Genomic DNA, 26,944 nt, shown 5'->3' on the forward strand with positions numbered 1-26,944 from the left:
TTAAGAGGTCAAGTTTAGAGTGAAGGTTTTCATTTTTGGAGGTTTCACTGTTTTCGTGAAAGTGGTTGCGGTAAAAGTACTGTAGAACTGCACTGCATCATCATAAAGTGTGTATGCAGCTATATTAGAGGCATATTAGAGCAATGCGCTTTGTTGATTTCGCTTTATGTGGAGGAACAGTGTGTCCTCGGTACCTGATGCGGAACAAGGCCAAGCGACGTGGGAGGTTCGTTCATTCGGTCATCGCTGCTGCTGGCCACTGCGTAGCCTCTGCAAGGGGAAGGGGGCCGTGGGGGTGCACAAGGTGACATCCTTCATATAAATGCCATGCGGGGATGATGAGGAATTTGGATCTAATAAAATACTGCCCAAAGAGCGAAAAGCGGCACTAACGAACAGAAGGTCATGAGCCCTTGCAGAGCGACGACGCATCAGAAAAGTAAAAAACACACATTAAGAAAGTTGAATTTTTGAGCTGTAATGAGTAACCATGGCTACAAGGCAAAAAACCTCATGGCGGTACAGCCATGAGGTTTAAGTTTAGCAATCAAAGCTTTTTATCCAAAAGAAGCAATGTGACAACTAATAACATGTCATGTCAAAAAAATTCAACATTTTGCTTTAGCACACCACATATGCATTTAAACCAAAGATACAATAGCATTGTAATTTACCACAGTAATTGCAACTAAGACCTCATTCACTGCCATTGACGGCTATAGATGTCAAAAATTAATTTGAACTATTTATATTAGTTTAACATTTTCCCCACTTTTGTTAACAAGAGTATGAAAACCTAGACATAAAAATATAAATAAAAATATTAGTTTTTTTTGTTTGTTTTTTTAAAGTAAAGATTATTAAAAATTAGGGGCGTCAGGCGATTAAAATTTGTAATTGTGATTAATCGCATGACTTCAATAGTTAACTCACGATTAATCACAAATTTACTGTACATTTAGAACAGATATAAAATTTGTGATTAATTGTCAGTTAACTAGTGAAGTCATGCGATTAATTATGATCCCCAAAAAATTAATCGCCTGACGCCACAATTTTTGTTTATAATATTTTCTTAAAAAAATAAAAGATTATTAAAAAAATAAAAATACAATAATTAAAAAAATAATAATTTAAAAGAAGAAGAAAAGATTATTAAAAATTAGGGGCGTCAGGCAATTAAAATTTTTCGTAATCAATGGTATGACTTCACTAGTCACGTCACAATTAATCATAAATTTTATATCTGTTCTACATTTTTTTCCCCAGGTTTTCATACTCAACAACAAAAACGTAACAAAAGTGGAAAAATTGTTAAACTAATAGTGATAGTTCTAATGAATTTTTGACATCTATAGCCGTCAATGGCAGTGAATGAGTTAAGGACTATGATCAATTTTAAGACCTCCCATTCACTAAAGGTGACCACACGGAGTAGGCCATATGGGCCTAAAACGTCATCTGTCAATATTTGAAGAGATAGATAGCTTTATTGTCTGTTTTTGGTTCATATTACTATTATCCATATGACATATGATTATACTGTTCATATATTTTTAGGCTGTATCACATACAAACTCCTAATGGTAAGACTGTCCTCCCTCACAGTTCTGAGGCTTGAAGTTTGAATCTCGGCTGTGCCCTCTCAATGTGGAGATTGCATTTTCTCCTCTGACTCAAGTGCCATTTTATGAACAGTTTTTTTTTTACCATTTAATATTTGTAATATCATTTACTTTACTACAATATCGACACTATATATGACAGGTTCTTATTTCGTACGAGCGATTCAGCATTAAACAGGCCACTTTTATTAACACATGGCCGTCATCACTTGCAATGTTGCTGTGGTAACCGTGCTCACCCTTCGCTGTGTTGCAAAATGGACACCATCATCTCCACCGCCAGGGCGCCAGCAATCATGGCCAGTCCCGGTCGGCTTACAGTGCACTGCTGGTCCAGAGTCCGATCCCGGGTAGACTGTTGAAAAAAACAACAACAATAATATTTGGTAGGTTAAATAAATGCTGTTTTCCTGTCATTGTTTCTATTCGTTTTGACATCTATGCCATTGATGATTTCCTATGAATGTGGAAGTGATCATTTGAAAATGTAAACACTTGCGGAGACTTATAGAAATAAAGTGTTGCATAATGATACGCTTCCTGAAAGACTAGAAATGATGTGAAAAAGGTACAAGCACAAGGACACTGTGTGCGCGCAATGTATGGTTGCTATAATGAATGCGACCTCACCAGTTAATCAGGATAGTTATCACCATGTACAACATAAAGTACACACAGATTGACGAGTAATCCCCCACCCTTTGAAAAGCAAAAATGCATGATTTTAGATGAATCTATTGCAAAATAGAGAACTGTATCCAGCATTTAGCATTAGTGCAATAAATGAGTCATTCAGGATGATTACGATTTTAATCTTAAAAATCCAGAAAACATTTAATGGTTTAATTTATTCAAAATTAATTCCTGTCAAAATGCCTTCCGGCAGGAGATTCTAGGGCCCCCAGAACCAGGCTGAACCGCTACAAGAACTCATTCCTGCCGACATCCATCAAATTACTTAATAACCGACATTAACTAAGTGGTGCAATATATATATATAGGAGTGTGTGTGTATTATTTATTTTAATTATCTCTCTCTATTCTGTTGTTTTTCTCACTGTAAACTACTGCTGCACTTCTTATTTAATTTTGATTTTATCTCTTTCTATTCTGTTGTTTTTTCCTTACTGTAAACTGCAGCTGGACGGAGTCCAGGAAAAAGTTCCCCACGGGGAAAATAAAAGTATATCGTATCGTATCATTCAGACAACAATAATGTATACTGATTCCAAATCAGTTTGAACAAACTTAGCCTTCATAGTTTGTGCTTAAATGCCACAATTAAGGAGTTGGTAACTATTGTAACCATGTCTCGTAAACCACCCGTCCAGCATTCTGACACCTGTGCAAAATTATAACTCACAAAAATATTTTGATGTAACAGAACATTAGAACAACTTTAAATAATCCAAAAGACAAAATTGGATTTCACAATGTCGCAGATTTACATCGATTCGATTTTTAAAATGACGATGTATCAAATTGATTCGATTTATTGCCCAGCCCTAATTAGCATTAAGGCTCTTTAACTGATATAGCAGAGAACAGAGCGCTGCAGAATGACTGTTACAATTGAGCGCAGCCTTCAAATACCAAATGAGAAAGATGACTCATAATTATTCAAACATTGTGTGGGAGGAAAAGACTAAAGCAACGCATCTGAGGAGCAAAAAGTAAAAAAGGTGAAGAATTTCTGTGAACTTTTCCAACTTCACAATAGGATGTTATTTTTGAAAAGCATATATCACGACTACATATGGTGGTGATAATAAGCCTGCACAGAAAAAAATGCTTTTGTGTCGCTACGAACTACCTGTGGGCTGTCCATTTTCAAACAACACAATGTGTTTGTGTTTAAATTAAAACAGCTGTAAGTCAAAGGTCAATGAGCGCTGTGTTTTGAGGGCTGGCAGAATAAAAGAGCTTCTCTGTCAAGCCACTGGAGATTTGTAATGGAGTCCCCTCATTATTGGCAACAACATTGACTATTATTATTACCACTTCAATCCTTTAAAGATTCTTAGGGGACATTTTGTGCTATTGAGTTTCTTCTTATTATTATCAAGCCATTTTTGCAGTGTTGAATGAATACAGGTTGAAATTTCCAGAAGAACCAGACAAGCATTTAAATGCCCCACAATGTGTAATAGCATTCATAGCATTTATTGTTTTCTAGAAGGATTGCTACTGACAAGTACGTCACTATTTATATTGAATAATGATGAAAGGAAGTGAAAATGTTGTCATTAGGAAAATCAAGCGAGGATTATTCAAATGAGTACGTATACAGTATGTGCTGCGGGTTCTTACATCTCCTGGTGCCACGACGTCGTTGCAGAAGTAGCAGCCAAGCTTGTGTCCGGGAATGTTGGCGAAGAGGGAGGACGCCGGGACGGTGGACGCCGAGCCGGCTGGCGTGGAGGACGACGAGGATGCGGATGAACAGGAAGGGGAGGAGTCGGCGTCCCCGCAGACATTTGGGCGAGCTTTCTTCAGGCCGTGGCGCATCACCACGAATGTGTCGAAGCCCAGAGCGGCGTTGACCACCAGCTTGCAAAAGAAATGGACAGCAATTTGTGAAGCAGTTTAGAATGTGCAGTTGAGGTCAAATGTTTACATAAATTCATTATTGCCACAAATACATTAATTTGTGGATTTTAATTAGTTATTTGGAGTGTTTTTCCAGACTGGAAACAGAATTTTATTCTAATTATAATTGTATTTTTAATTTAAAAGAATTGGGTGCACAAGTTCAAAATCATTTTGGATTTGGGTTGACAAGTTCATTTTTCTTGGGGCATGCCAGATAAATGCACTAAGGATCAATTCTCGAAAATATACGAACACTTTGAAATTGACATTCTAGACAGCTGTTAAGCTATCATGACATTACACGCGTGATGTTCCATCCTTACCTTCCTCTTACTACCCGCGATCACGGTGGGCAGCCAGCGGCTCTCTCTCGTGTCCATTAGTAAGAAGACCACATCGTGTTCCGAGATGAGCTTCTCCAGCTGCTCCACATCCTTCTGGGCCTGTGCCAGAGTGGCTTGGGAGAAATTCACCGGGTGGCCCGGCATGGGAACGCTCATGTTGAAGCCCTCTGCATTCTGACAGGATGAAAGATGGGAAAGCGAGTGATTCAACATGTAACAAGCTGTGTTCATTCCATTTTCATGCAATTTGAGATTGGCAGGGATGTGATTTGACCAAAGTGAAATTATCTGAAAATTTAGCCGGGGGTCTGGGGGCCGCCGGCTAAACCCGCCGGCTCATGGGTTTTCCGTGTTTTTAAGTACTTTCAATGCACTCACATGACAAAGAAATAGACAAAACAACAGCATAAATTTTCAATGTATATTGAACTATCCCATACAAAATGGCAGTTTTAGTCAACTCAAAATCAGTCACATTCAAAAACATTGGACTGCCTTTGCTTTTAAAAACTATCACTGAGAATATCATCATATCTAACTAATGTGATTACTAAATTAACACATAAATAATGTTGAAGAGTTCAAATTTCATGAACAAATAATTGTATCATGACCAAATGAAAAGTAACTCATATTAGAGCATACCACAAATGTCTTTGTTATAGCAGAAGATGTTATCTGTCGGAGTCATGTGCATACACAATGAAATACTAAAAAAAAATAAAAAAATAAAAAAAAATCAGATTTTTTTTTTTTGGGGGGGGAGATAAAAAAAGCGGAATTCCGCGAATTAGCGGAAAAATCACATCCCTGGATTGGGCATATTTTAGCCATCAGGATGACATGGTTAAACCTGGATTTGGACTTAAAGTTGGATGGAAATGACACCAATGAACGCTTTTATGTGTTTTTGTGGGAATAGTGATGACAAAATAGGTGATAACCATGGAACTTAGTAGGGGTGTGCCCCAAAAAAAATCGATTCTAATAGCAATCGCGATTCTCATTTAGTACGATTCAGAATCAATTTTAAATGTCCCAAAATTATTTTATTTAAATTATTTTATCTGTCTGTGTGTGCCTTTATTTGGAGCGCTGTTCATGTTGTACCCAATTTGGTCACTTAGGGGCAGTGTGGTTCCACGCGGTCTAATACACTTTTAAGTTGTAGCCACATTAGAAAGTAGAAGGGAAAAGTCACGATCAAGTTATTCCAATAAAAGTGCCGCGAGTGGCGTGCTAATTAGCATTAGCGAGTCAGACTGGAGTAGATCAATACAATTCCTTGCACATCTATAGATTGAAAGCAAAAATCATTGTCAATCAAATCATTTTGAATGAAAAATCGTTCTTAATCGAAAATCGATTCTGAATCGGATCGCAGGCCCCCCCAAAAAAATCGGAATCGAATCGTGAGACATTCAAAGATTCCCACCCATAGAACTTAGTACTATGATCAATGCAAATAATTAACACATCTTAATAATTCCAGACCTACCTTAGCTAAAAATTGCCAAGTAACAGTATCGCTTTAAGAACACCTGCCTGTTACCTCACCATTAAGTGTCTTTTGGCAGCCTTCAAAGGGGTAATAGTTTCAGTAATACCTCATTTTAGTTTTAGTTTCCACTCCAAAGAGAAAGAATGGTATAAATGTATACGTCTGAGCAGCAGCATCTTAACAAGAAGAAATGTCACTCGGACAGACTCATTCATCTTGAGTGGGAAGCTATTAAGCCTTGAACTTCAATCTCACTCTGACAAGTGCTGCTAAACTTTCAGAGGCGGCCCAATGCTACATTTCAAGTGCCCCGGGGATCATTCTGGATCATCTGGGGAGATGAAATAGATCTCTTGCTCCCGGCAACCACTCACATTGTCAAATGCTTTAATATGTAACTATTATATATACTTCGTCCACTCTAAAATGCCCGGTTTTGGCGGTTGGTGACCGTCCCGTCTCATCATGTCACTTGCACCCACATCAACACGAGTGCAGCTTTGTGTTACCATGGTGACTAATCCTGGTAAAGTTTGGTAGTCAATACAACAGGAGGTTATAGAATTGAACCGTTACTTGAACGTCATGCCATTTGGCGCTATTGTTTTGGAGCCCTTTTTTGTTTATCCTTTGTTACTTTTTAGAGGTAGGTTAGTTGCTTGTCATTCATTTACTTTATTTCTACTTAGGCGTGCTTTTGTTCATGTTGGCATTTTTCTCCATGTGAAGCAAATAAACTGCTCCTTATGAACTGATTCATTTGGTGTTGCTGGCCTTACTGGGGGGTGGGAAGACTCGGGGAGCACTTACGGTATGCATGTGTCGGGAATTTCAGAACTTGCTTGGCTAAAACTTTTGAAATTCTTGGCTTTGACTCAGTATAAAAAAAAAATGGACTTGACTTTGAGTTGAACTACATGACAAGTCATGAGTCAGAGTTTTTTTGGCAACCCATTGCAATCCTTTGTAACGCAGTGTGCTAATGCCAAGAAACACATACAGCACTGTATTAAGGAAGGAGTTTTAAAGATCATTACATTTTTAATTCAGTGATTAGGTTTTTGATAAAATTGGGGAAAAAGAGACTGGAAACATGACAGGTTTGCAACTCAAAAGTAAGAGACAGCAACTACGGCATCTTACTTCAAAGGTCAGTATGAAACCCCAAAAGAAGGGAACCTATGATAGCGTCACAGTTTAACTCACCAACAGCTGGTCAAACATCACCTAAGCTTTTTGTCAGTTATGCATTTCATTGAGAAGTTAATAAAAAGACAGTGGCACAGTCGTGCTTCCGCCATACTTAATATGGCAGCTCTGCCCCAAGTCAATACACGTCATAAAGCGACAACCTCGACCACTTCAAAAATTTGTTAATGACACTCATTTACTGTACAGACGCTCCCCTACTTACGAACATTCGTGTTACGAACAACGGTACATACGAACATGTCTGCGCGCATGCGCGCATGTCAAAAAATGTTCGGAAAGAGATGCTGTAAGTTAGATTTTGTATTGCGCACCTTTTTCCGAGTACTGTAGTGCTTCTTTCCGCCGCTAATACCGACGCTTGGCGCTGTGAGAGCTCACCCAGCATTGGAGGCTCAGCAACGTGTCGAGGAGGAGGAAGAAGAAGAAACGCCTGTCGCTCATAGATAAAGCCATCGCACTCTTCGAGCAGCAAGACCCAAATATTGAACGTTGCACAAAGGTTGCAAATCAATTGAATGATGCCATACAGTGCTACCGCATCATTTATGATGAAAAAAAGAAGGAAACTGTGCAATCGTCGTTAGATCGCTTCTTTCGGCCAGTTTCTAGTAAATCCTCCAAGGAAGATACTCATCAACCCTCATCTTCTTCTCCGCGACCCTCAACTTCTTCCTACATTGAAGTTACGGAGGAGGAAGTAACTTTTGAAGCCCATTCCAGCGACGACGAAGAACCTCTCATGATATAAAATCCTCCTCTTCCTCCTCCTCCTCCTCCATCAAATCCTTAAGCATCGAGTACATCTTCCAAAAGTAAGTTAAACTTCATTTTATTTATCTTATTACGTACATGTACATATTGTGTGTGTCTCTCGCTCTCTCTCTCTAACATACGTAGTAAAGTACTGTACGTATTCTCTTTCAACATAAATTATAATACAAAATATAGCACTGAAGCAACTTACGAACAAATTCACCTTACGAACGATTGCTCGGAACGTAACTCGTTCGTAAGTTGGGGAGCGTCTGTATAACCTTTCACAGATACAACAGACAGGCACCAAAAACAATGTATGTCATTTAAAAAAAATATATTTTAACCTGACTGAACTCACCACACCAGGAAATATTTTGTTGAGTCGCTCAACAGCGGCATTGGCTTTGGCCTTTCCTCCTCCGAGACAGTCTTCAAACTCATAGAGAGGCTGCCGCACCGGATTGGAGTAGGAGATCTTTGCATTGTCCACAAAGGTGATGTGTCTTACTCCCCATCCCTAACATAGGCAAAGTATTTACTTTTTTTGAAGAACTTCTTCCATCTATTTCAGACTCACCATCAGAGTCCTGGCCACATTGCAGCCCAGCGTTCCAGCTCCCAGTAGAAGACACTTGGTGCTGACTACCTTGTCCAGGTCCAGTGAAGGGACCAGCCGCCATCGCATCAGTTTCAGGTTGAGATCGACTGATGACTCTGCAAGTCTGGAAAAGAAAGCTACCACAATTCCTATTCTCGTCTAGCAGGTGGGATGTTTTTTTTTTGTTTATTTTTTTTTGCACTACCTACCTTTTGGGATCCATACATTCACTGAGGTTGACCATTCGGGGTCCCATTGCTCCCTTGGCATTCTTTTCCCAACCAACACTTTTAGGACATGCTGTGAACATAAAACAAATGTGAAATAAACAAGATTTACTTGCACATGTGACAAAGAGAAAGTAATGCTAATGCAAATGCTAATGAGATTTTCGTTCCATTAAGTTATTAAGAGCCAATTATTAAGCTTTTTTGCGAAGAGAGGCAGATGAGGTAAAACCAAAGCCGCCTCATCTGCACTCATCAGAAATCTTCACAGATCACAGAGTGCCACCGTTCCCCTCCCGCTATTATCATCTCATCAGCAGTTCATCCCTTATTCAACAGATATGACGGATGAGAAGCGGAAAGTCAAGCAGGACAGAGGGTTCACATCAGTTAAGACAACTACGCATGCACAAAAAGCTCCCCGAGAAATAAATTCAAGCAGGACGAAGAGGTCAGATCAGTTATGACGTGCAGGAAGACAACCACGCATAAACAACCCAACTAATGCATTCAAGCAAGATGGAGAGTTAAAATCTGTTAGGAAGGATATGCATGAAGACAATCGCAAATGCATAAATATTATTATTCTAATAAAAAAAGCACCTAAAAAAGGCAAGCAGAACAAACGGTTTATATTTACATCATTTAAGACGCACATAAAGACAACCACTGCCCCCGAGGAAAGATTACCAGAGTCGGATGGGAGTTCGGGTAGTTTGACGTGAAAAATGATGCTGTGCTGAATGGAGCGGCTTCCCTGCAGGGTTCTGTCCCTGAAACACAGCACCTCCACCGTGTCCACCTTTGCACCCCTAAAACACAAAATAAATACATCATTAATGTGTATACAATATGATCTTACACAAGCGTGAAATGAATGAATACAAAAAATAATAATCCTCACACATACAGAAACTGACTTAAGGTTATTATCCAAACAAGTTCCCATAGCAACGCATTTCCCCTAATACGGTACTGAATAGCCGCATTCGGATGACAACGCTCAAATTATAGTGTAAACAACTTGTCACAAGTGAGACATCTCTCCAGTCAGCAGAATCAACAATTAACTGTGTGGTTTGGGAGACGCAGGACAAAATAGATGATGTTTGCTTTGGCTCAAAAGTGTCTGTGAGAACAGAAGAATTGAGAGGTTGATCTGGGGGCAATTTTGGAGGTGGAAACAATGTTGCTGTTGCGCTGCTGGCTTGTGATGATTCCTAAATTGCATCTGTTACAGCAATTAAAAAAAACAACAACTTTAATTAAGTCATGCGGCCCAAAAATAAAAATAAAAAGCTAAAATTTGTAGAGTTTGAAGAGGGTCTTCTGCCCAGATTTAGTCATAAGTGTTTTAATTTATTTATTTCCTCAGTAGAACTTTTATCTGTGGATGTGTCTTTGTGAGAGATGTCGCAATTTCTGCCAAGTGTCTGTAATCAATGATGTTTTTAAAATCTTATCGTCATGACTGGGATCTCATCAATTTCCACAACAATGTAATCAATGATGTTTTTAAAGTCTTATCTCATGTCCGGTGAACTCCAGGTGGGCTTTTTTGAACCGCCCTTCAAGATAGTATAAAAAGGTTGTAAGTGTCTGTAATCGGCACACTTGCGAGAAGAATGCAGCCATTTGTCTGTAAACTTGCTTGTGTCCGGAGTATTGTGTAAAAATAAAACCTTCGAAGGAACTGTTCACCGATCTCCAGCCTGTATTCAGATAATCAACATTAGCACTACCCGAAAGAAAACGAACACGTGAAGAAAAGATTATTTTCTTCAACAAGTTCAACCAAAAGGAGACTTTAGTTCAGTCAGCAGCTAAAGATGAACTCCAGGTTACCTTTGAGAGGTAACCAAAATGAAACCAAATACCTTCGCTTTCAATTACATTTCTTCCAGGCGTATTCCAAGGCTAATTAGTTGTGCTGCATTTGTTTATTTTACTTGTATCCTTATTATACAGTAGCTAACACTCGTATGACAGTGAAGAATGCTAAAATGCTACTTAAACCAGGCATGAATTAAGTCATTATTTCAAATACACACACACACACACACACACACACACACAGTTGAGAGTGTTTACCGCTGGCTTGCTAAGAGGGCCAGTAGATTCCTCAGAGGCCATCCTGGATGTTGAGACAGAGTACACGGGTCATATACACCCACGGCGACCTAAAAGAAAAAAATCCTATTAACATGATTGTCCATAGTTTTCCATGTCAGAATGAAGGTGTGCTCCAGGGCTCCCCCTACAGTACTTTTTAACCATGGCCGCAATTCAGCATATGTCAGTAATAAATAAAAATAAATGTTAGCACTGACAGTGTGTTACAATCGAGGTAGACCAGGATGCTGTTCTCCCAACAGTGTGCCATAAACGTGATTGTGAAGCTGTTATTTAGGGCCAAAATGATTACATAATGCTGCTGTGAAAAGAAAAGAAAATGTTACACTAACCTTTTGCGAGTCAGGGAAGAATTTCCCCCACTCTGCTAATTGGGCCAACTCAACGGCATCGTCTGTGTACTTCATTAGGAAATAGGGAACTGCAGTGGTCCCGCCTTTGATACAGAGGCCATCGTAGGCCTCCTGCAAAGCTGAGATCTGAGGCAGGGACAATTAAGAGGCCATAAATAAATGAGAAAACTTGCTTTGACGTATGGTGACAAGATTTAATGAACACCCCTGATGCTATAGGTATATAGATATACAACTTGAAAAGGGTAATCATGAATAACTTATACTTCTTAATATCCACCATTTAGCAAAGCATAATGAAATGTAATGCATTACTACTCTATCCAGGAGAGGCACTGAGGAATTATTGATTTCTTTAATATCTCCTTTATTAAAACCAATGAGCGGAGGCTGTATTGTTATGCCCAAGGCCTCAGTGCCATTTGTATCTATTATTTGAGGACACTAAAAATAAAATGAATAAAAATTTAGCTTAGAGTCTGCTAGATGAAGGCACGTTAAAGAACCAGTAGAGTGAATTCAGATATTTGTTTCGAAACACATTTAATATGTTTGAAAATAACTGTTGAAAACCGATGCAAAGTTACTTAGTTTTTCATTGCAAGGCGCATTTTCTACCACTATAGCGTGCAGTTAGCTAGCCAGCAAACTATGTCTAGAACTCAAAAAATGCATCTTTCTTGGGTGCCATACTTTACCAAAATTAAAAAAAAAAAGGTCTCCATGTTTTTGTTGTTGTTGGTATTTTATAGCCTGATTCCGTAAGTTTCATTTCTATTTGGCAGCTTTGTTTACAACACTCTTATTTTCACTTTACAGGGACTTTTAAGAATCAATATTGGGTTTTAATGTTTAAAATACAATAGGTCATGATTTTTTTTTCAATAAAATATCTTAGTAAGAAATAGTAATAATGCAAGTGCTGATATATAATGTTGATAATTCCAAAATGTTTTGCTATATGTTCTGTTATTGTGATGTCACCACAGAAGGGCACCGGCAATGGCACAGATGAACAGTGTGATAAGCACAGAACCGGAAATTAAACTTAGTGTGGTGCAAAAAATATTCTGGGTGATTGTAGAACTTGTGCACCGTATAATTACACCCAAGAAATTTCACCAACCTGCTTTGCTGTAAAAACAGTCTCCAGGACGGAAGGCTCCTTTACAATCTTTATCCCCTCTGGGAAGCAGAGAGCGGGGAAGCAGAACCAGTAGTAGAAATGGTACTTCTTCAAATCCTAAGGAAGTTGAAAACAAATTTGTCAGCTAACGCAATTGTGCATGTGAAATGTTGCACAACGCTCGCTGGCACGTACGGCAAAAGTCAGCAGAATAAACCTGCAGAGGATGCTCGGGTCTGCGAGTGCTTCTCCGGACCGTATGGCATTCCAAAGCTACAAAACAACAGGTGTTAAGGTTTTCCATAGCACAACTAGATGCTACTTTACATCCTCTACATGTGCAATATTTCACCTCCTTGGACTCTCTGTCCAGCAAGGCCTTCTTGTCAGTACTCTTGAAGGCATCCAGTGTGTTGGTGTTGTACAGTTTTCCAACAGCCTCGCAACAATGAGCCGGTGTGGACCCATCTCTGGTATTAAAATAAATAAATAAATAAATAAATACAACCTGCATTATGGTTTTCTGATATGCTTTTTACATTTAGTTACATTGCAGTTTAACATTCAAACAGCCAAGGCGTCTGGACTCACTTGACTTTTTTTTTTTTCCCCCCAATCGATGACTTTGAGAATGACTCAGATAGAGAAGTGGATTCAAACGATGCTATTGATCAAAGAGGTTATGACATTGCCATCTGCTGCAAATCCCACTTTTGACTGTCAATTACAGTCAAGACACCTTTCATTTACATTGTGGACGTCATCTGTTCAAATTTTGCCATCTGGGCTCTGTTGGCATCAAAGACGAGTCATTCAACTTACACTTCAAATGCACTGAACTCCAAGGTCAGACGGGTGGGCAAACCAACCGGATCACCTATATGAAATATAAATGACAAGTGGTCATTTTTAGACATTATTCTTTTTGTGCATAATCCAAATAAGCTGCCAGGACTCTTAATCAATGTTTTCATCAAAAATAATTGTATATATTTAATCATTTTGCTGCTTCTTTATGATGGACGGGGTAGCGGGGGTGGCTCTTTGAAGTGCTCCTGAAGTTGGCCGTCTCTGATTAACAATTTGGATGTCACATGTCACAGAGGCAAATGTGTTCTGATATTTTGCGGCTCACCATTGTAGTAGTACCCTTTGATCCATTTAGGGCTCTCGTCCAGCCTGTAGTCATTGAGTTTCCTCTGCGTGAGCTGATGCCAGAAGCCTGCCTCTAGCGCGCTGCCAAAGGGCGCGAATTGCAGCTTGAGGTCTGCAGAGGTGGACGCTGCCATCAAGACACTAGATGGCTACGCAAAAATAGTTGACACATTAGAATTCCTTTTCATTATGAACAGATATCTTGATATTGGGGAAGATGAGAAAGAAGACATTGGTTGACTGACTGAAAGTTATCATATTCAATTTTTTGATTTTGTTTTGTTTTATAGGGATTTACAGTACTGTTTTAAATTTGTTTAAATCATTATGATAACAAAAGCAGTGACTTTATTCATATAGAAATAGTACAACTGAAAAACAGGGAAAGATGAGAGGATTCACAAAATACTGTATGACACAGAGGAGGCCAATCTCAGCTGACTGACTAAAACATTGAGCTGCCCTAGGTCATATCTACAAAATATTAATTTCCAGCTAAACTTCTTGGAATGTATTGCATCAACACCAACTAATATTGCACATAAGCCAACATGATAAACACAAGCGACAGATTTTCAGTATTTATATAATTGAGTAACCAGATTAGTGTGTGGTTTTTTTTTAGCTTAGAAGTGCTCAACAAATGTTTAAATTTGGGTATGTGGGGCTTTGTTTTTTGTTTTTATAAAAAAACAAATATATTGAAACATTTTAACATGCATTTTCAAAGATTACTTAGCACCAGCGTCATTTATCTTTTTTGATGCAGTTTTACTGCTAGACGCCAAACTCCATGAAAGATTTGGGAGGGTTTTTTTCCACCCACTATTGGCCAACGTTCCCTAAATAAAAGTCTCGCCCAGCGTTTGCCAACGGGTGCAGCGCTCTAAAAAAACAAAACGTCACTACATTCTTCAAATATTTGAATGTCAAAAGCAGTTCTAACAACGCTGTCAAAATTGGCAACCAGACTTGATTCACTTACCCAGGAGATCCTGACTTCCGTATTCCTTTGGTCACGTGATTTGACGGAGCGTCACAAAGCGGTGCATCATGGGTATGTCTTGATAGCAACCGAAGTATTCTTTTTGAAAGGTTAAGGTGCGTGCATTATTGAGTAAAATACAAAAAATAAAAACGTAAACACGAACGCAGAAACGACAAAAAACGAGAATACTGACAAGAAGCTGTAGGTGCCGGTTCTTTTCATTGTGAATTTGCGTGCACGTTAAATAATGTGTGCCCACACGTTCACTGCTGTGAAGAGCAAGTCAAACAATTTGCGTCAGTGAAAGTTTATAGTCGCGTTAACACTACCGTCCACTCAAGTCTTCAAATGAAACATCGTTGTGAAGCAACTCCTTGGTGTCCAACGTTCCGGAAAGGAGCTGTTTTAAATGAAAACCATCCAGGAAGTTTGGATATCGCCGCAGGACTAGGTGAGTTAGGGACAGTCGTGAAAGTACCCTGCTGGATTAAAACGTAAAGGGGAATTGAGGGGGGAAAAAATAATCCGTTATTTCCCCACAACTTTAATTAAACAATCCCCATGTGTCATAAAAACACGTCTGTGGCATGTTTTGTCAAAACATCACAAAGATAAACAATTATTAATTAGTTTTACAGCATAATGTATTTCTATTTCTTTTCATGTTGTCATTGGATCACTTTAGGGGTGGATCTGTTTTGTGCAGAAGCCACATCTCATCCCACCCAGCATCCAGGAAAGGCATCACAAAAGATATATTTCAAACCCAAACGTCGAGTTTTCCTCTTAAATATGTGCCAGATGATCAACCAGTACGTGTACAGAGAGATGCTGTGGTTTTGCTTCATTCAGTACGTGAGAAGAGGTGAGATTTGTGGCTGCTTCACCCATACCTTTGCCCACACAACACAAAATATAGCCCAATAGAACAGTTTATAGAGCAACTTTCCTGAATTTTGAATGAAATAATCCATTTTAATCCAATTAAACCACTCTGCACTCACAAATCGAGCACCCTTTAGTGCCTGCGTGTGTGTATCTGCCCATTTACAATACCGCCTATATCTAAGAAATCAGCTGTCTACATTTACATTACAGTATATGGATGTTGTGTCTTATTAATGTACGGTAAATTGACACATTCAAACACATTATGCATGAAATTTCTAAGTGTTAAGCAAAAAATATGAATGTGAATCTTACTGTTGGTTCATAGTCAAATAGTACGAGCTTCCGTTTCAAGATTACTGCACTTAAAAACAGCTATGTAATATTAAATGTTACTGATGTAGTGGCTGCTGTCTCTTGTGATAAATGTAGAACTGTCTTTTTAAAGCAACACTAAGAAACTTTCATTTTACGTTGATTATGGCGCCGCCATATGGACAAAGTTGGTAACGTTATGCATGAAGGTAGACCATATTTCTCATGAGGACAAGCGCATTGCGTCATTTTTTTAGCTCAATAACGAATGGGTAAAGGGGGATGTGGCATATGCCATAAAGCAGTCAGCACTTTTGTAGTTTTTTGTGCAGCAGTGTTCCTACCATCCTCCTCAAAGTTGTTTAGTGCCAGTAAAAATGATACAGATCCCCTCAGGCCATGGCAAATGTACCATTCAAGTAGTTTTAAGTCAATGTTTCATCAGAGGAGTTATGAAAATATTTTATTAACTTTTACCGGCAAAAATGTTTAATGACGTTTACTAAAATCCAAATGAATGCCACCAAAAACGTTAAATTACGTTTACTACGTTTTTTTTCTTCTCAATGGGCAGCGCAATGTCTTGTGCAGTGCTCCTTTTGTGAATGGGTGTAAAAATCACAAAACAGCAACTAACTATGGCCAGCAGATAGCAGCATTGTACCTCTTTACAATGTTCTGCCGGTGTATGCAATTGCAGTGAAACATGGCGGATTTTAGGAAATAGAACGTTTTCAAGGATGACAAGAATGATCAAAGCCTTTGTCACATTAAATTTAATTCACAAAACGTCACTAAACAAAAAATATTAGTGTCAAAGTCACTGTTGTGCAGAAAATGTTTTCACAAAAAGCTAATTTTCTCCTTTTCAATTTTCACTCAATATCACTCAAATTACCTATTTTCAAACGGTGATTACTAAAGAAGGGAATAAGGTAGAAACATATTTTTTTTTCTAATGAAAGAATGGAACGTGACCTTTCATTTGGTACTCAGCATGTTTATTTGGTAAAAGTACACAATATTCTGTTTGCCTGGAAAGATGAGTTAAAATGCTCGAAATTGGCTGGCACCGCTGGGGTTGTTTTATTGATAACGTGTGGCAGTAAAAGAGTTTAGGTTGAAAAGTTCCTTTGTGCTACTTTGAGAGGAGCGCTGTGTAAAAATGTTGGACTATAATTTTTAGTTGGTTATAACTTGTTCATGCACTGTACTGTTCTATTACTGACAAATTTTCTTCTATACTAATAGTCTATCAGAGTGTGGGGCCTTTTTTTTTGTTCATAGGAATACAGCTGTCATTTAAAATTAACATTCAGTGTTAGGGATACAAGAACCCGAGAGAACATCCTGACCTTTGCTTTTATTATTATTATTATTATTGCTGAATTTTTTTATGTGTGAATAAAGCCCACATAAAAATTATTTTGTCCTTACGCAAACCTGGCCACATAAAATATTCAACATTAATTAAAACTGTGAGTCAAACTTGTTAATGGGCTCATAGCAAATTAAATTCAAAATAATGCATTACAGAATGATCTGCTACCCTGTCATGGATGTAATCACTGCAATTAGGGCCAAATATCTCCTGTTCGCATTTCCCCCTTCCCACCCCCTTTACCTCAATTCCACCACCCCCGCTGCCTCCCAACAAGATCAGACAGTCCCTTCCGATGCAAAACGTGATAACGTGCTCTAATAGAGCCTGATGTCGCGTCCTGCAATACAAATATTGAATCAGTGCAAATTAACTTCAGGTTTCATAATGAGTTGGAATATAGTGAAGAGAATAATATTATTTCATGTGCTGCATACACATATTGGATTTATTTGGTTTTGAGTCGATGATTAGATATAAGAACTCGTGCACTGTAACTCAAACACATCTTACAGGATTTTTTTCCATCAACAATAGTTGGCAATCAATATAAAAAGTGAAAACCTTATCCCCCCCCACAGATAAGGAACCATACATAGCCAAGACCTGAAAGTGTCTGCTCTCTTTATTATCATTAGCATAAAAATGAGTCTCAATCTGAAACAAAATACCCAAAAACTTGAAATGGCACACAAGATATGTACATTTGAATATACATTGCCTAGACCTGAAAGCCTGCATTGACATGACACCATATTGTCTCAGATCTGATATTTAACCTCTGCACCTTCAAACTTTTTTCATTTTTTTTCCTCAGCAGGGCTGCCAAAAGTAGGAACCAGGCAAAGTTGTAAACAATTTACTCATCACTTGTAGCAAAACAAATACATACATAAATACATGTATTTACATATGCATACACAGACCATAACAAAAGTTTTATTAACTCATACACTGCCATTGACGACTATAGACGTCAAAAATTCATGTGAACTATTTCTATTAGTTTAACAATTTTTCATTTATTTTAATTTTTTATGAAAACCTATTTTTTATTGTACATTGATAACAGCTATAAAATTATCATGCGATTAATTACGATTAAACGGCCCTTATTTTTAATATATAATTTTTTTTTTATTATGCCTGTCAGGCGATTCAATTTTTTAAATTGTAATGAATCGCATGACTTCACTAGTTAACTCACGATTAATCACAAATTTGATATCCGTTCTAAATTTACAATAAAACCTTTTGTCTAGGTTTTCATACTCTTTTTAGCAAAAGTGTATTTTTTTTTAAAACTAATAGAAATATATATAGCCGTCAATGGCAGTGAATGAGTTAATCTAGCTGTAAATCAATCAATTTCATCAGCAAAATTATGAAGATATGAATTAAAGGTTGAAAAGTTGATTAGACGGGCTTTAACTGAAAGTTGCAACGTCCAATCAGAGCACACGACTGAAAAGTAAAATCCGTCAACTGATGAGCCTACTTGGCCGTAGAGGTTGAAGCGTATCGTGGTTGCTGGCACCGTCGGAATGTCAAACAAACTTGGCTTTGGATCGATTGTAGCTACCCTGCCTGCGTGTGCCCTGGGGGGCGTCTGGCTTGGTTGCCGTTAAGACCACTTTTGGTCTAGGGGCAGCTATTGGGGGATTTGTTGGCGCTACGGTTGGAGTCAGTGCTGGTTTAGAGGCAGACAGTGTGAGGGAGGCAGTTCGTGATACTCTTGATCAGGTTAAGGAGGTCACAGAGTTTGCTGTTGAGGCTGCAGTAAGTGTGTGGAGCTGTCTAGGCGGGATCTTTGGGCCGGTGGGCAAGTAGTGTTGGCAAAATCGAAAACTGTGTTTTGATACGTACCGAAACCCAGGCGGAACTAGTGATTCGAATCACATTGCTAAATATGCCTCAAAATCACGATGTCACGTGCAGTTGCCTTTCTCCTTCCATTATGCCTCCAAACGTCACATTAAGTCAACGTTATCATCTGTCGTCGAGTCAAGTGGCAACATAGCCGCCCGCTGAGATGGATAAAAACAGCAGGATTTTTCTGCTAAACTCATATTCCACTAACACAATATTAACCAGAATACCGTATCTATACGAGTGGGGCTGCATAGAACAATTTTTGGGGGGTTTGACTTCCCCTTTAAGTCATTCACTGGCATTGACGACAAAAGTATGAAAACCTAGATTTTTTTCATTGTACATTTAGAACAGATGTGAAATTTGTGAATAATCGCAAGCTAACTAGTGAAGTCATGCGATTAATTATGATTAAAGATATTAATCGCCTGACGCCCCGAATTTTAAATAATTTTTTCTCTTTTTTTTATTTTTTATTCATTCACTGCCATTGACGGCTATAAACGGCAAAAAAATTATTTTAACTATTTTTATTAGTTTAACATTTTTCCCACTTTTGTTAACAAGAGTATGAAAACCTATACATTTTTTTTATTGTACATTTAGAACAGATGTAAAATTTGTGATTAATCGTGAGTTAACTCGTGAAGTCATGCGATTAATTACAATTAAAAAATGTAATCGCCTCTTGCCTCTAATTTTTAATCATCTTTTTTTTAATCAATTCATGGCAGTGAATAAGTCAATGGTCATTGACCGGCTGTTTGAATCACTACAACACTCACAAATTTATATGCAGAATATTTTTGAAAACTCTTTTAAAGTTCCTATTACACAGTGGATATATAAAAGGGTTGAGGGTGGAGTTGATGTAACCGAGCCATATGGTGAACATGTGCAGGTCATGATGCACGCACTCTCTGCAGAACGCCGTGACCATGAAAGCTATGAAGTACGGGATCCAACACAGCAGGAAAGCCGCGATGATGAAACCCAATTGCCGGGCCGCCTTGTGCTCCTTGTGGATCCTCAGGCTGTGGAGTCTCTCGCGGGAATGTTCGATAAACCTTTGCCACGTCCGCCGCAGAGTCACCTCGTTCACCGGGTCCAGCTCGGCGTCATCGGCCGCTTTGGACCAGGGCAAAGAGCGGTCGGGGTCGTAGTTGTTGCAGAGCAAGGACGTGTACCTCCGCACCTGGCCGATATCGCAAACGCCGCGTGCGGAGTTTGGCACCGTGACGTGACATTCGTTTAAAGATGATTCCCGGTTCCTTTCGGAATTTTCTGGTGGCAGGCAAGCTGGAGTGAGTGCAACTGCAGCGTCTTTCTCCTCGGGAGATACAACGGAGTCCCTTCCTGGTTTTGAAGCCGCTCTGTGTTCCTCTGTTGTCACGGCAAGCAAACGTGGATCTGGACGCTGCGCACCGATTTTCCGATGTGATCTAGAAAGGGAACTTTTGGTTTTATCAAATTCCTCAAGAGAATATGTCTGCTCTAGAAATTTCTGGTCAAGCTGCCTTTTTAAAAGTTTCACCGGAGCCTCGCATTCCTTTTCGGCGGATTTGGAGTCGTTTGATGAGCCGGCATTTTCATCATTGTCCTTTTCTCCAAATGAATCTGTTGGATGAATGATCCTCTCTCGGTCTCGCAGATGTTGCCTGACCGCCAAGTAGATGTGCGTGTAAAACCAAAGCATCAAAATAGAAGGTACGTAAAAATTGAAGACAGCGGTAAGAACTTTAAACCACGTGACGAAGCGGAAATCGGTGTCGCACTTGTTCTCCTCCTCGGGTTTAAGTTCTACATGGGTGAAGGACCTCCACCCTAAAATAGGAAAAATCCACAACATGGACAGCAGCCAGGCTCCAGATATCATCACGCTTGCTTTCCCTCTCGTTCGATACTTCAGGTACTTCAGCGGCTGTCTGACGGAGCGGTAGCGATCCAGACAGAGGATAAACAAGCTAAAAATGGACGCCGTGCTTGCCACATAATCCATAATCAACCAAAACTGGCAGACGGCCATGCCCAACTTCCATTCATCCTGCAGCAGGTACACCAGGTTGAGCGGCATCACGGTGGCGCCCACGATCAAATCGGCCACCGAGAGGCTCACCACGTACAGATTACCCACCGTGTGCAAGCTTTTCTCTCTTTTCACGGCGTAAAGAACCAGCAGGTTCATTAGAATAGTGAGGAGGGAGAGGAAACCCAGAGAGATCCCGAGCAAGGTGCTGTGCAGTCGGCCATGGGCGGGGAACGTGTGATTGACTGCGGAGGCGTTGGGGTCATCCGGGCGGCAGCCCCAGCTGTTGCAACTGCCGTTGTCGTCGGCGTAGCTGTTTGTGTTGAGGTGCAGATGGACCGTGGAGAGCAACAGGGCAGGTTCCATCCTACCAGATGAACGCCTATCGATTTAGTCCCATGGTGGTAAACACAGCAGTGGGTCCGAATGTGTGGACAAATAGCGTGTAAGAAAAAACGGTGACGTCTAGTGAAATGTGATTATTCTTGTGGTCTCAAGCCATCGGCCGTGGATTGTTCTGTTTTCATCTGAAAGACATAAAGGAATATATGTTAGATGGCTGGCAGTATTTTTACCTCCTCAGAAGTGGGTGGCTTTCCAATATATATATATTTTTTATAACAAAATCATTTCAAATCCTGAACATATTTGCCATCAGGCTTGGGGAGTAACGGAATACATGTACCGCCGTTATGTAATCAGATTACTTTTTTTTTTTTTACTGTATTCCATTACAGTTACAGGAAAAAAACATGTAATCAGATTACAGGTACACTTATTAAAAATAACAATACTTCGAGGGATTACAATTTCTACAATGAAAGAGAGTGCGAAAGAGGGCGAGAGAGAGAGAGAGATTGGATCTATCTATCTAAATTTATAAATATTAAAACTTAAAAAAAAAATTGTGTTTTTTTTTCAAGAAGAGGTTCTTAAAAATTAGGTGCATCAGGCGATTAAAATTTGTAATCGTAATTAATCGCATGACTTCACTAGTTAACTCACGATTAACCACAAATTTTATCTGTTTTAAATGTATAAAAAAAATCCTAGGTTTTCATACTCTTGTTTACAAAAATGGAAGAAAAAAAAGTTAAACTAATGAAAATAGTTCAAATTAATTTTTGACGTCTATAGCTGTCAATGGCAGTAAATGAGTTAAATAGACTCTGTTTAGAGTAAAAATTTACTCTACAGAATTTACTGTAGTATTGGTAGGATCCGTTGAGTCACAAAGGGAATAGAACACCACAAAAATCTGCCATTGCATGTTTTGGATCTCTCGTTTTTTTCAGTGTCTGAGGTTGTTGCACTGCTATGATGTCACACAAATTACAACGCCAACATCCTGACAAACACACTGTGAAAATCACCAAATAATTGATACTAGCTTAAACTGAACTGCAGCCGCTTAATGGAAATGCGTCGAGTTGATCTCATCACGGATGATCACCGCTTCAATGCATCAAATGTGTCAAATGTAACACTTCCGGGGTGTTTTCACACTCGGTTGCTGGAGAGGAAACGGTTTCACGATCTCAAGTGCACTTTTAACTTGACTGGTGTTATAATTATGTCGAACTTTGAGACGTACAGATTTTTTTTCTCGGGATAGACCAATTAGAAGCCAGGCCAATTAACGGCCTTTTTACGAATCGAAAAGGCCGATAATCTCATTCACAGATGAATGCTTGCGAATGTAGCAAATTTGGGGTTTTCATCAGGATTTGTAAAATGTTCACAGACAGTTTTTATCGCAAAGAAAATGTGAACATGTTCAGACATTTTTTCACTGTCTGTGCGAAGATCTTTTGAAACATTTTACGAACCCTGACAAAAAAAAAAAAAAAAACTTGCATGCATTTGTCGCTCAGTGAGATACAGGGAAATGTTAATTTATGTGTTTATTAAAATTTCCACTTTACTTTGTAAAAGATTATGCTGACACTGGGAACTCCCTAAACTTTTTTTTAAAATTTATTTATTCAAAAAAAATTTAATTAAGAAATTGTTAAACATTGGAAAACATTATCTACAGTATAAAACTTTAGATAGCTTTTTACATGCTTAGTTTTTAATTTAGTTTAACACATGGTGAAGCTCCCTGCCATTTTTTATCATTTTTAAACAAAGTTGTCTTTCTATATTTAAAATTTAAAGAAAAACCTTCAAAGTGTTGAAAATTTGAAATGTTTTTTAATGGCATTTCAATAAAGTTTTTTATTTTTTTTATTTTGACGCTAATATTTTCTCTTTTACTGCAAATTAATGTTGGCTTGAAATATCGGTTACCGGCTTCCTTGACTACTAATAATTGATATCAGCCCTGGAAAAAAATAAACATATCAGTCTATTACTATTTTTTTAGTCTAGGTAGAATGGGCACGAGTCATTCTGTGAGGCGGTTATGTCACGTAATGTTCAATGATTAGAACACATTTCAGGGTACTTTCTAACCAATCAGGCTTAAATGCACCACTTAATCCCGTCGTTCAGAAATGTTAATGTGACTTGGCATTTTAAGGCGAAAGTTGGAATTGACTTCCTAGCACTTTATCTTTCACTGCCCAGCTGGCTGTCTTTAACGCTCAATCACACATGAAGACTCACGCACACGAGATGGTGGCAAATCCAGTCAGCACACAAACTGTGATTTGAGAAACTGAGACCCTAATTGCGTGTTTATGTCTGCTTGAACTCATTTACATTCATGGAATCCCCACAGCATGTCATATTCACGGCTTTTATGTATTTGCAGAGCACAGCAAGACGCCTTGCGTTGTTAGTGGACATGCTCTTGTCCTGACTGTCTGATGTATTTATTCTTAAGGGAGAAGATAAAATAGGCTTATACCCGTTGCCATGGAAGCAGGTCTGTGTGTGTGTGTGTGTGTGTGTGTATTTTGTACATTTATAGGCATATCTCGCGCTGTAAACCGAAGTGCGTCATTTGGCCTTTTCGGGACCACGACAATGAGTCGCCGGTTGTATTGTTCCACTAAAAGCCACCCTCTAATAGATACCTCCCAATTATCCCATCAGAAAAACAACTGTAAATATCTCATAAATGCTATCGTTCACACGCAGACGTAGCTGTTCAGCCCATTTGAACTATGTTGCTAACCAAAACATCAGCACTTACCGAAGCATGTAAAGATTTGTAAAGAAATTCCTGCGCATTACCAAAGACCGTGATTAGTTTTCAAGACTGACATGTCATTGGTTCGGCCACAATCTTTTATGTTCTGGAGTTTATGTTCCTATCGATACGTGCTCTCTCGATGATTCAGTACAGTTTTAACACCACCGCAAACTACAACCACTGGAGACTTTGGTGCCCATCCAAATTAAGATTGCTCGGCCTTGGCGGAGGTCTTGGCAGCTTGGCTCAGGTGTCGGACGGGCCTGTTCATCAACTCGACGTGTTCCTAATGCTGCATCACCACTGAAAGAGCCGTCCATTTTCTTCCCATGGCAGCAAATGACACCATTCATCAACGTGGGAATGACACCTCATTCAGTATGGCTGTGTTTGCACATTAATGAAGCTACTTATACATTACGCCTTCTCGCCATTTATTTACAACCTGAGATCCCAGTTTACTGTGCATGAGCTAGGTGTAATTCGAACATTGGCCTCCCCAACACTAGGTGGCAGTTGTGTTCCTTTCAGTCGGTTTTGCTGTTTTTTATTGTTTGCTCATTTTGTTTATTTTGTTGGGGGTCATGTGTTAATGAAATTAATTAAGAAGCCTTGCATCCCAGTAATACTGAAATAAAAACATTTAAAATCAACCCTGAAAGCTCATGTATGCACTTAACTGACAATGGATATTTTTGAAATATGGACAATTATTGAGTTTTAGTTTTAGTTCATAATTGGTTCTACCTAAATCTATATCATCCGCATACAGTACTGGAAGCAGTGCAGCCAATGTAATGACAGTAATAGAATTTTAGGAATAAATAAATACACTTTCGTGGAATACATAGTAGGGGTGGGAATCTTTGAATGTCTCACGATTCGATTCCGATTTTTGGGTCTGCAAATCGATTTCGAATCGAATTTAAGAAAGATTTTTGATTCAAAATGATTTGATTGACAATGATTTTTGCTTCAATTTATGTTTAAGAAATCATAATGATCTACTCCAGTCTGACTCGCTAATGCTAACTAGTGCGCTACTCGCAACACTCAAAAGAACGGCTCCACGCTGCAAAAAAAAACAACTTTTATTGGAATAACTTGATCGTGGGTACAACTTAACAGTGTATCAGACCGCGTGGAACCACACTGCCCCTCAGTGGCCAAATCGGGTACAACATGAACAGCGCTCCCAATAAAGGCACACACTAACAAAGGGAAAACAGTATAAAATAATTTCAATAAAATCGGTTTTGGGACATTTAAAATCGATTCTGAATCATAGTAAATGAGAATCGCGATTCTTATGAGAATCGATTTTTGGGCACACCCCTAATAAATAGTATACTAGAATTTAGGTCTGATAAGGTTTAGGACACGGTGAAGGCCTTGCAGTCCCTGACCACCGCACAATATCAATGTTTTTTTTCTCGCACCCGTGAAAAAAATACATGTACAATCTAAGACTTTTACATTGCACATACATACATACATACATAACATTATATTTTTTTGATACATCTCATGTATTTTATTAGCGCAGGCTGCTAACGTGATGAGATGATAATGTTTTAAGACCTGCTGTAACAGCATGTGGCTCATTTTCCCAGTTTGATTTTGGCACCCTGCTCAGAGTAGTACATAAATATATATTCGTGGTCACAAGGTGCTGGATGCTTGTTTTTCTGATTGAACATAACAACCACGCTTGAACATCCTCTCCATATAACATCCTTTTTTTTTAGCCATTGACAATGACAAACGCTGCCAGCGCGTAGATGAGAATAACAACATTGGAAAGTGTTAGTGCTAAATTGTGAAAAGGAAAAAAAACGTTGAATACACAGCAGAAGCAAGTGATTTATTTTTGTGGAGTACTTTGAGACGCGAGTCATTCGCTCAGTAAATGACAGTATGTTTTCCTCCAAGGCTGCTATTGTTCTTGTTTATTTAATGTAGTATCCGGTCTGTTGTTGACAGGCTGGAATAAGTTCAAATCAAATCATCTTTAAGATCTACACCATTGAACCCACCAACATGTGAACCGTCCTACAGAAAATCATTTAGACAGTGGATCAAATGTAACAGTTATCTATTTCGCACTTTGTGATCTTTTCGGAATATTTTCAAATAATACCACCAGCAGGTTCTCTACACTATTTAACCCCCCCAAATAGAATTGTGCGTAATGACCATTGCGCCTCTCTGATATCATTAGCCATCAGCGGAAGCATTCAAACGAGCGCACATCTCGTGTCCTGTTCGCAGACTTGCCATCATTTAAGAAGCATAATGAGAAAATGGATTAACAAAAGGGGTTCGACGCACGGTTCGCATCGCCTGTTGAGCTGCGCTGGCAACTTTTACGCACGCAATAAACGCGCGTACACCTCGACTTGGATAAAATAAAAAAATAAAAAAGAATATAGCTGATATGAGTTTTAGCGTGCTTGTGCGCGGAGCAAAATAGAAGATTAGGGTCTTACCAGACGTGTAAACATTCCACGATGTATTCCAGTCAGGAGTGTCCAAATATGCACCTCGTCTCCCTGATGAATAAATACGTCGCACGAGCTCCGATTCACTGCACTGCCCCCGCCGTCCCTTCCTAAAAGTGATGAAGTTGCCACCAGAAGATGATGAAGTAAAAGCCGGCAAATATAACAAATGTCTTGCGTTCATCAGGGGATGCCAGATTCAGACTTGC

At 39.0% G+C, this 26,944-nt stretch overlaps 3 protein-coding genes across 6 annotated transcripts in view; 1 reads left to right on the forward strand and 2 right to left on the reverse strand.

Moving 5' to 3' along the window:
- The window catches only part of atg7 (ATG7 autophagy related 7 homolog (S. cerevisiae)), a 44,177-nt gene extending 29,142 nt beyond the window's left edge, over positions 1 to 15,035 (reverse strand). The window contains exons 1-16 of the mRNA XM_077573531.1: positions 14,608 to 15,035; positions 13,603 to 13,771; positions 13,290 to 13,344; positions 12,820 to 12,937; positions 12,663 to 12,740; positions 12,468 to 12,584; positions 11,321 to 11,467; positions 10,947 to 11,035; positions 9,546 to 9,667; positions 8,838 to 8,928; positions 8,608 to 8,752; positions 8,389 to 8,547; positions 4,541 to 4,735; positions 3,936 to 4,175; positions 1,865 to 1,980; positions 195 to 270 (exon numbers count right to left, since the gene is read on the reverse strand). Of these exons, the coding sequence (XP_077429657.1) occupies positions 195 to 270; positions 1,865 to 1,980; positions 3,936 to 4,175; positions 4,541 to 4,735; positions 8,389 to 8,547; positions 8,608 to 8,752; positions 8,838 to 8,928; positions 9,546 to 9,667; positions 10,947 to 11,035; positions 11,321 to 11,467; positions 12,468 to 12,584; positions 12,663 to 12,740; positions 12,820 to 12,937; positions 13,290 to 13,344; positions 13,603 to 13,756 (1,902 nt within the window). The 5' untranslated portion in view covers positions 13,757 to 13,771; positions 14,608 to 15,035. The remainder of the gene's footprint in view (positions 1 to 194; positions 271 to 1,864; positions 1,981 to 3,935; positions 4,176 to 4,540; positions 4,736 to 8,388; positions 8,548 to 8,607; positions 8,753 to 8,837; positions 8,929 to 9,545; positions 9,668 to 10,946; positions 11,036 to 11,320; positions 11,468 to 12,467; positions 12,585 to 12,662; positions 12,741 to 12,819; positions 12,938 to 13,289; positions 13,345 to 13,602; positions 13,772 to 14,607) is intronic.
- Positions 14,624 to 26,944, forward strand: part of LOC144056593 (uncharacterized) — a 63,527-nt gene continuing 51,206 nt past the window's right edge. For all 4 annotated transcript variants that reach the window (XR_013295083.1, XR_013295081.1, XR_013295082.1 and 1 more), the window contains exons 1-2: positions 14,624 to 15,061; positions 15,296 to 15,475. The gene's annotated coding sequence lies outside the window, so the exon portion shown is untranslated. The remainder of the gene's footprint in view (positions 15,062 to 15,295; positions 15,476 to 26,944) is intronic.
- On the reverse strand, positions 19,774 to 26,787 carry hrh1 (histamine receptor H1). Its single transcript, XM_077573534.1, has 2 exons — positions 26,724 to 26,787; positions 19,774 to 21,619 (listed from the first exon to the last, which is right to left on the reverse strand). Exon 2 carries the CDS (start codon positions 21,456 to 21,458, stop codon positions 19,848 to 19,850), a length of 1,611 nt encoding a protein of 536 aa, XP_077429660.1. The 5' UTR covers positions 21,459 to 21,619; positions 26,724 to 26,787; the 3' UTR covers positions 19,774 to 19,847.

This window comes from Vanacampus margaritifer, chromosome 8, assembly GCF_051991255.1.
Source record: "Vanacampus margaritifer isolate UIUO_Vmar chromosome 8, RoL_Vmar_1.0, whole genome shotgun sequence".
NCBI lineage: Eukaryota > Metazoa > Chordata > Actinopteri > Syngnathiformes > Syngnathidae > Vanacampus > Vanacampus margaritifer.

Excerpts from the sequence above, each read along its gene's own strand:
- hrh1 (XM_077573534.1), bottom strand. The coding sequence starts at position 21,458 with ATGGAACCTGCCCTGTTGCTCTCCACGGTCCATCTGCACCTCAACACA.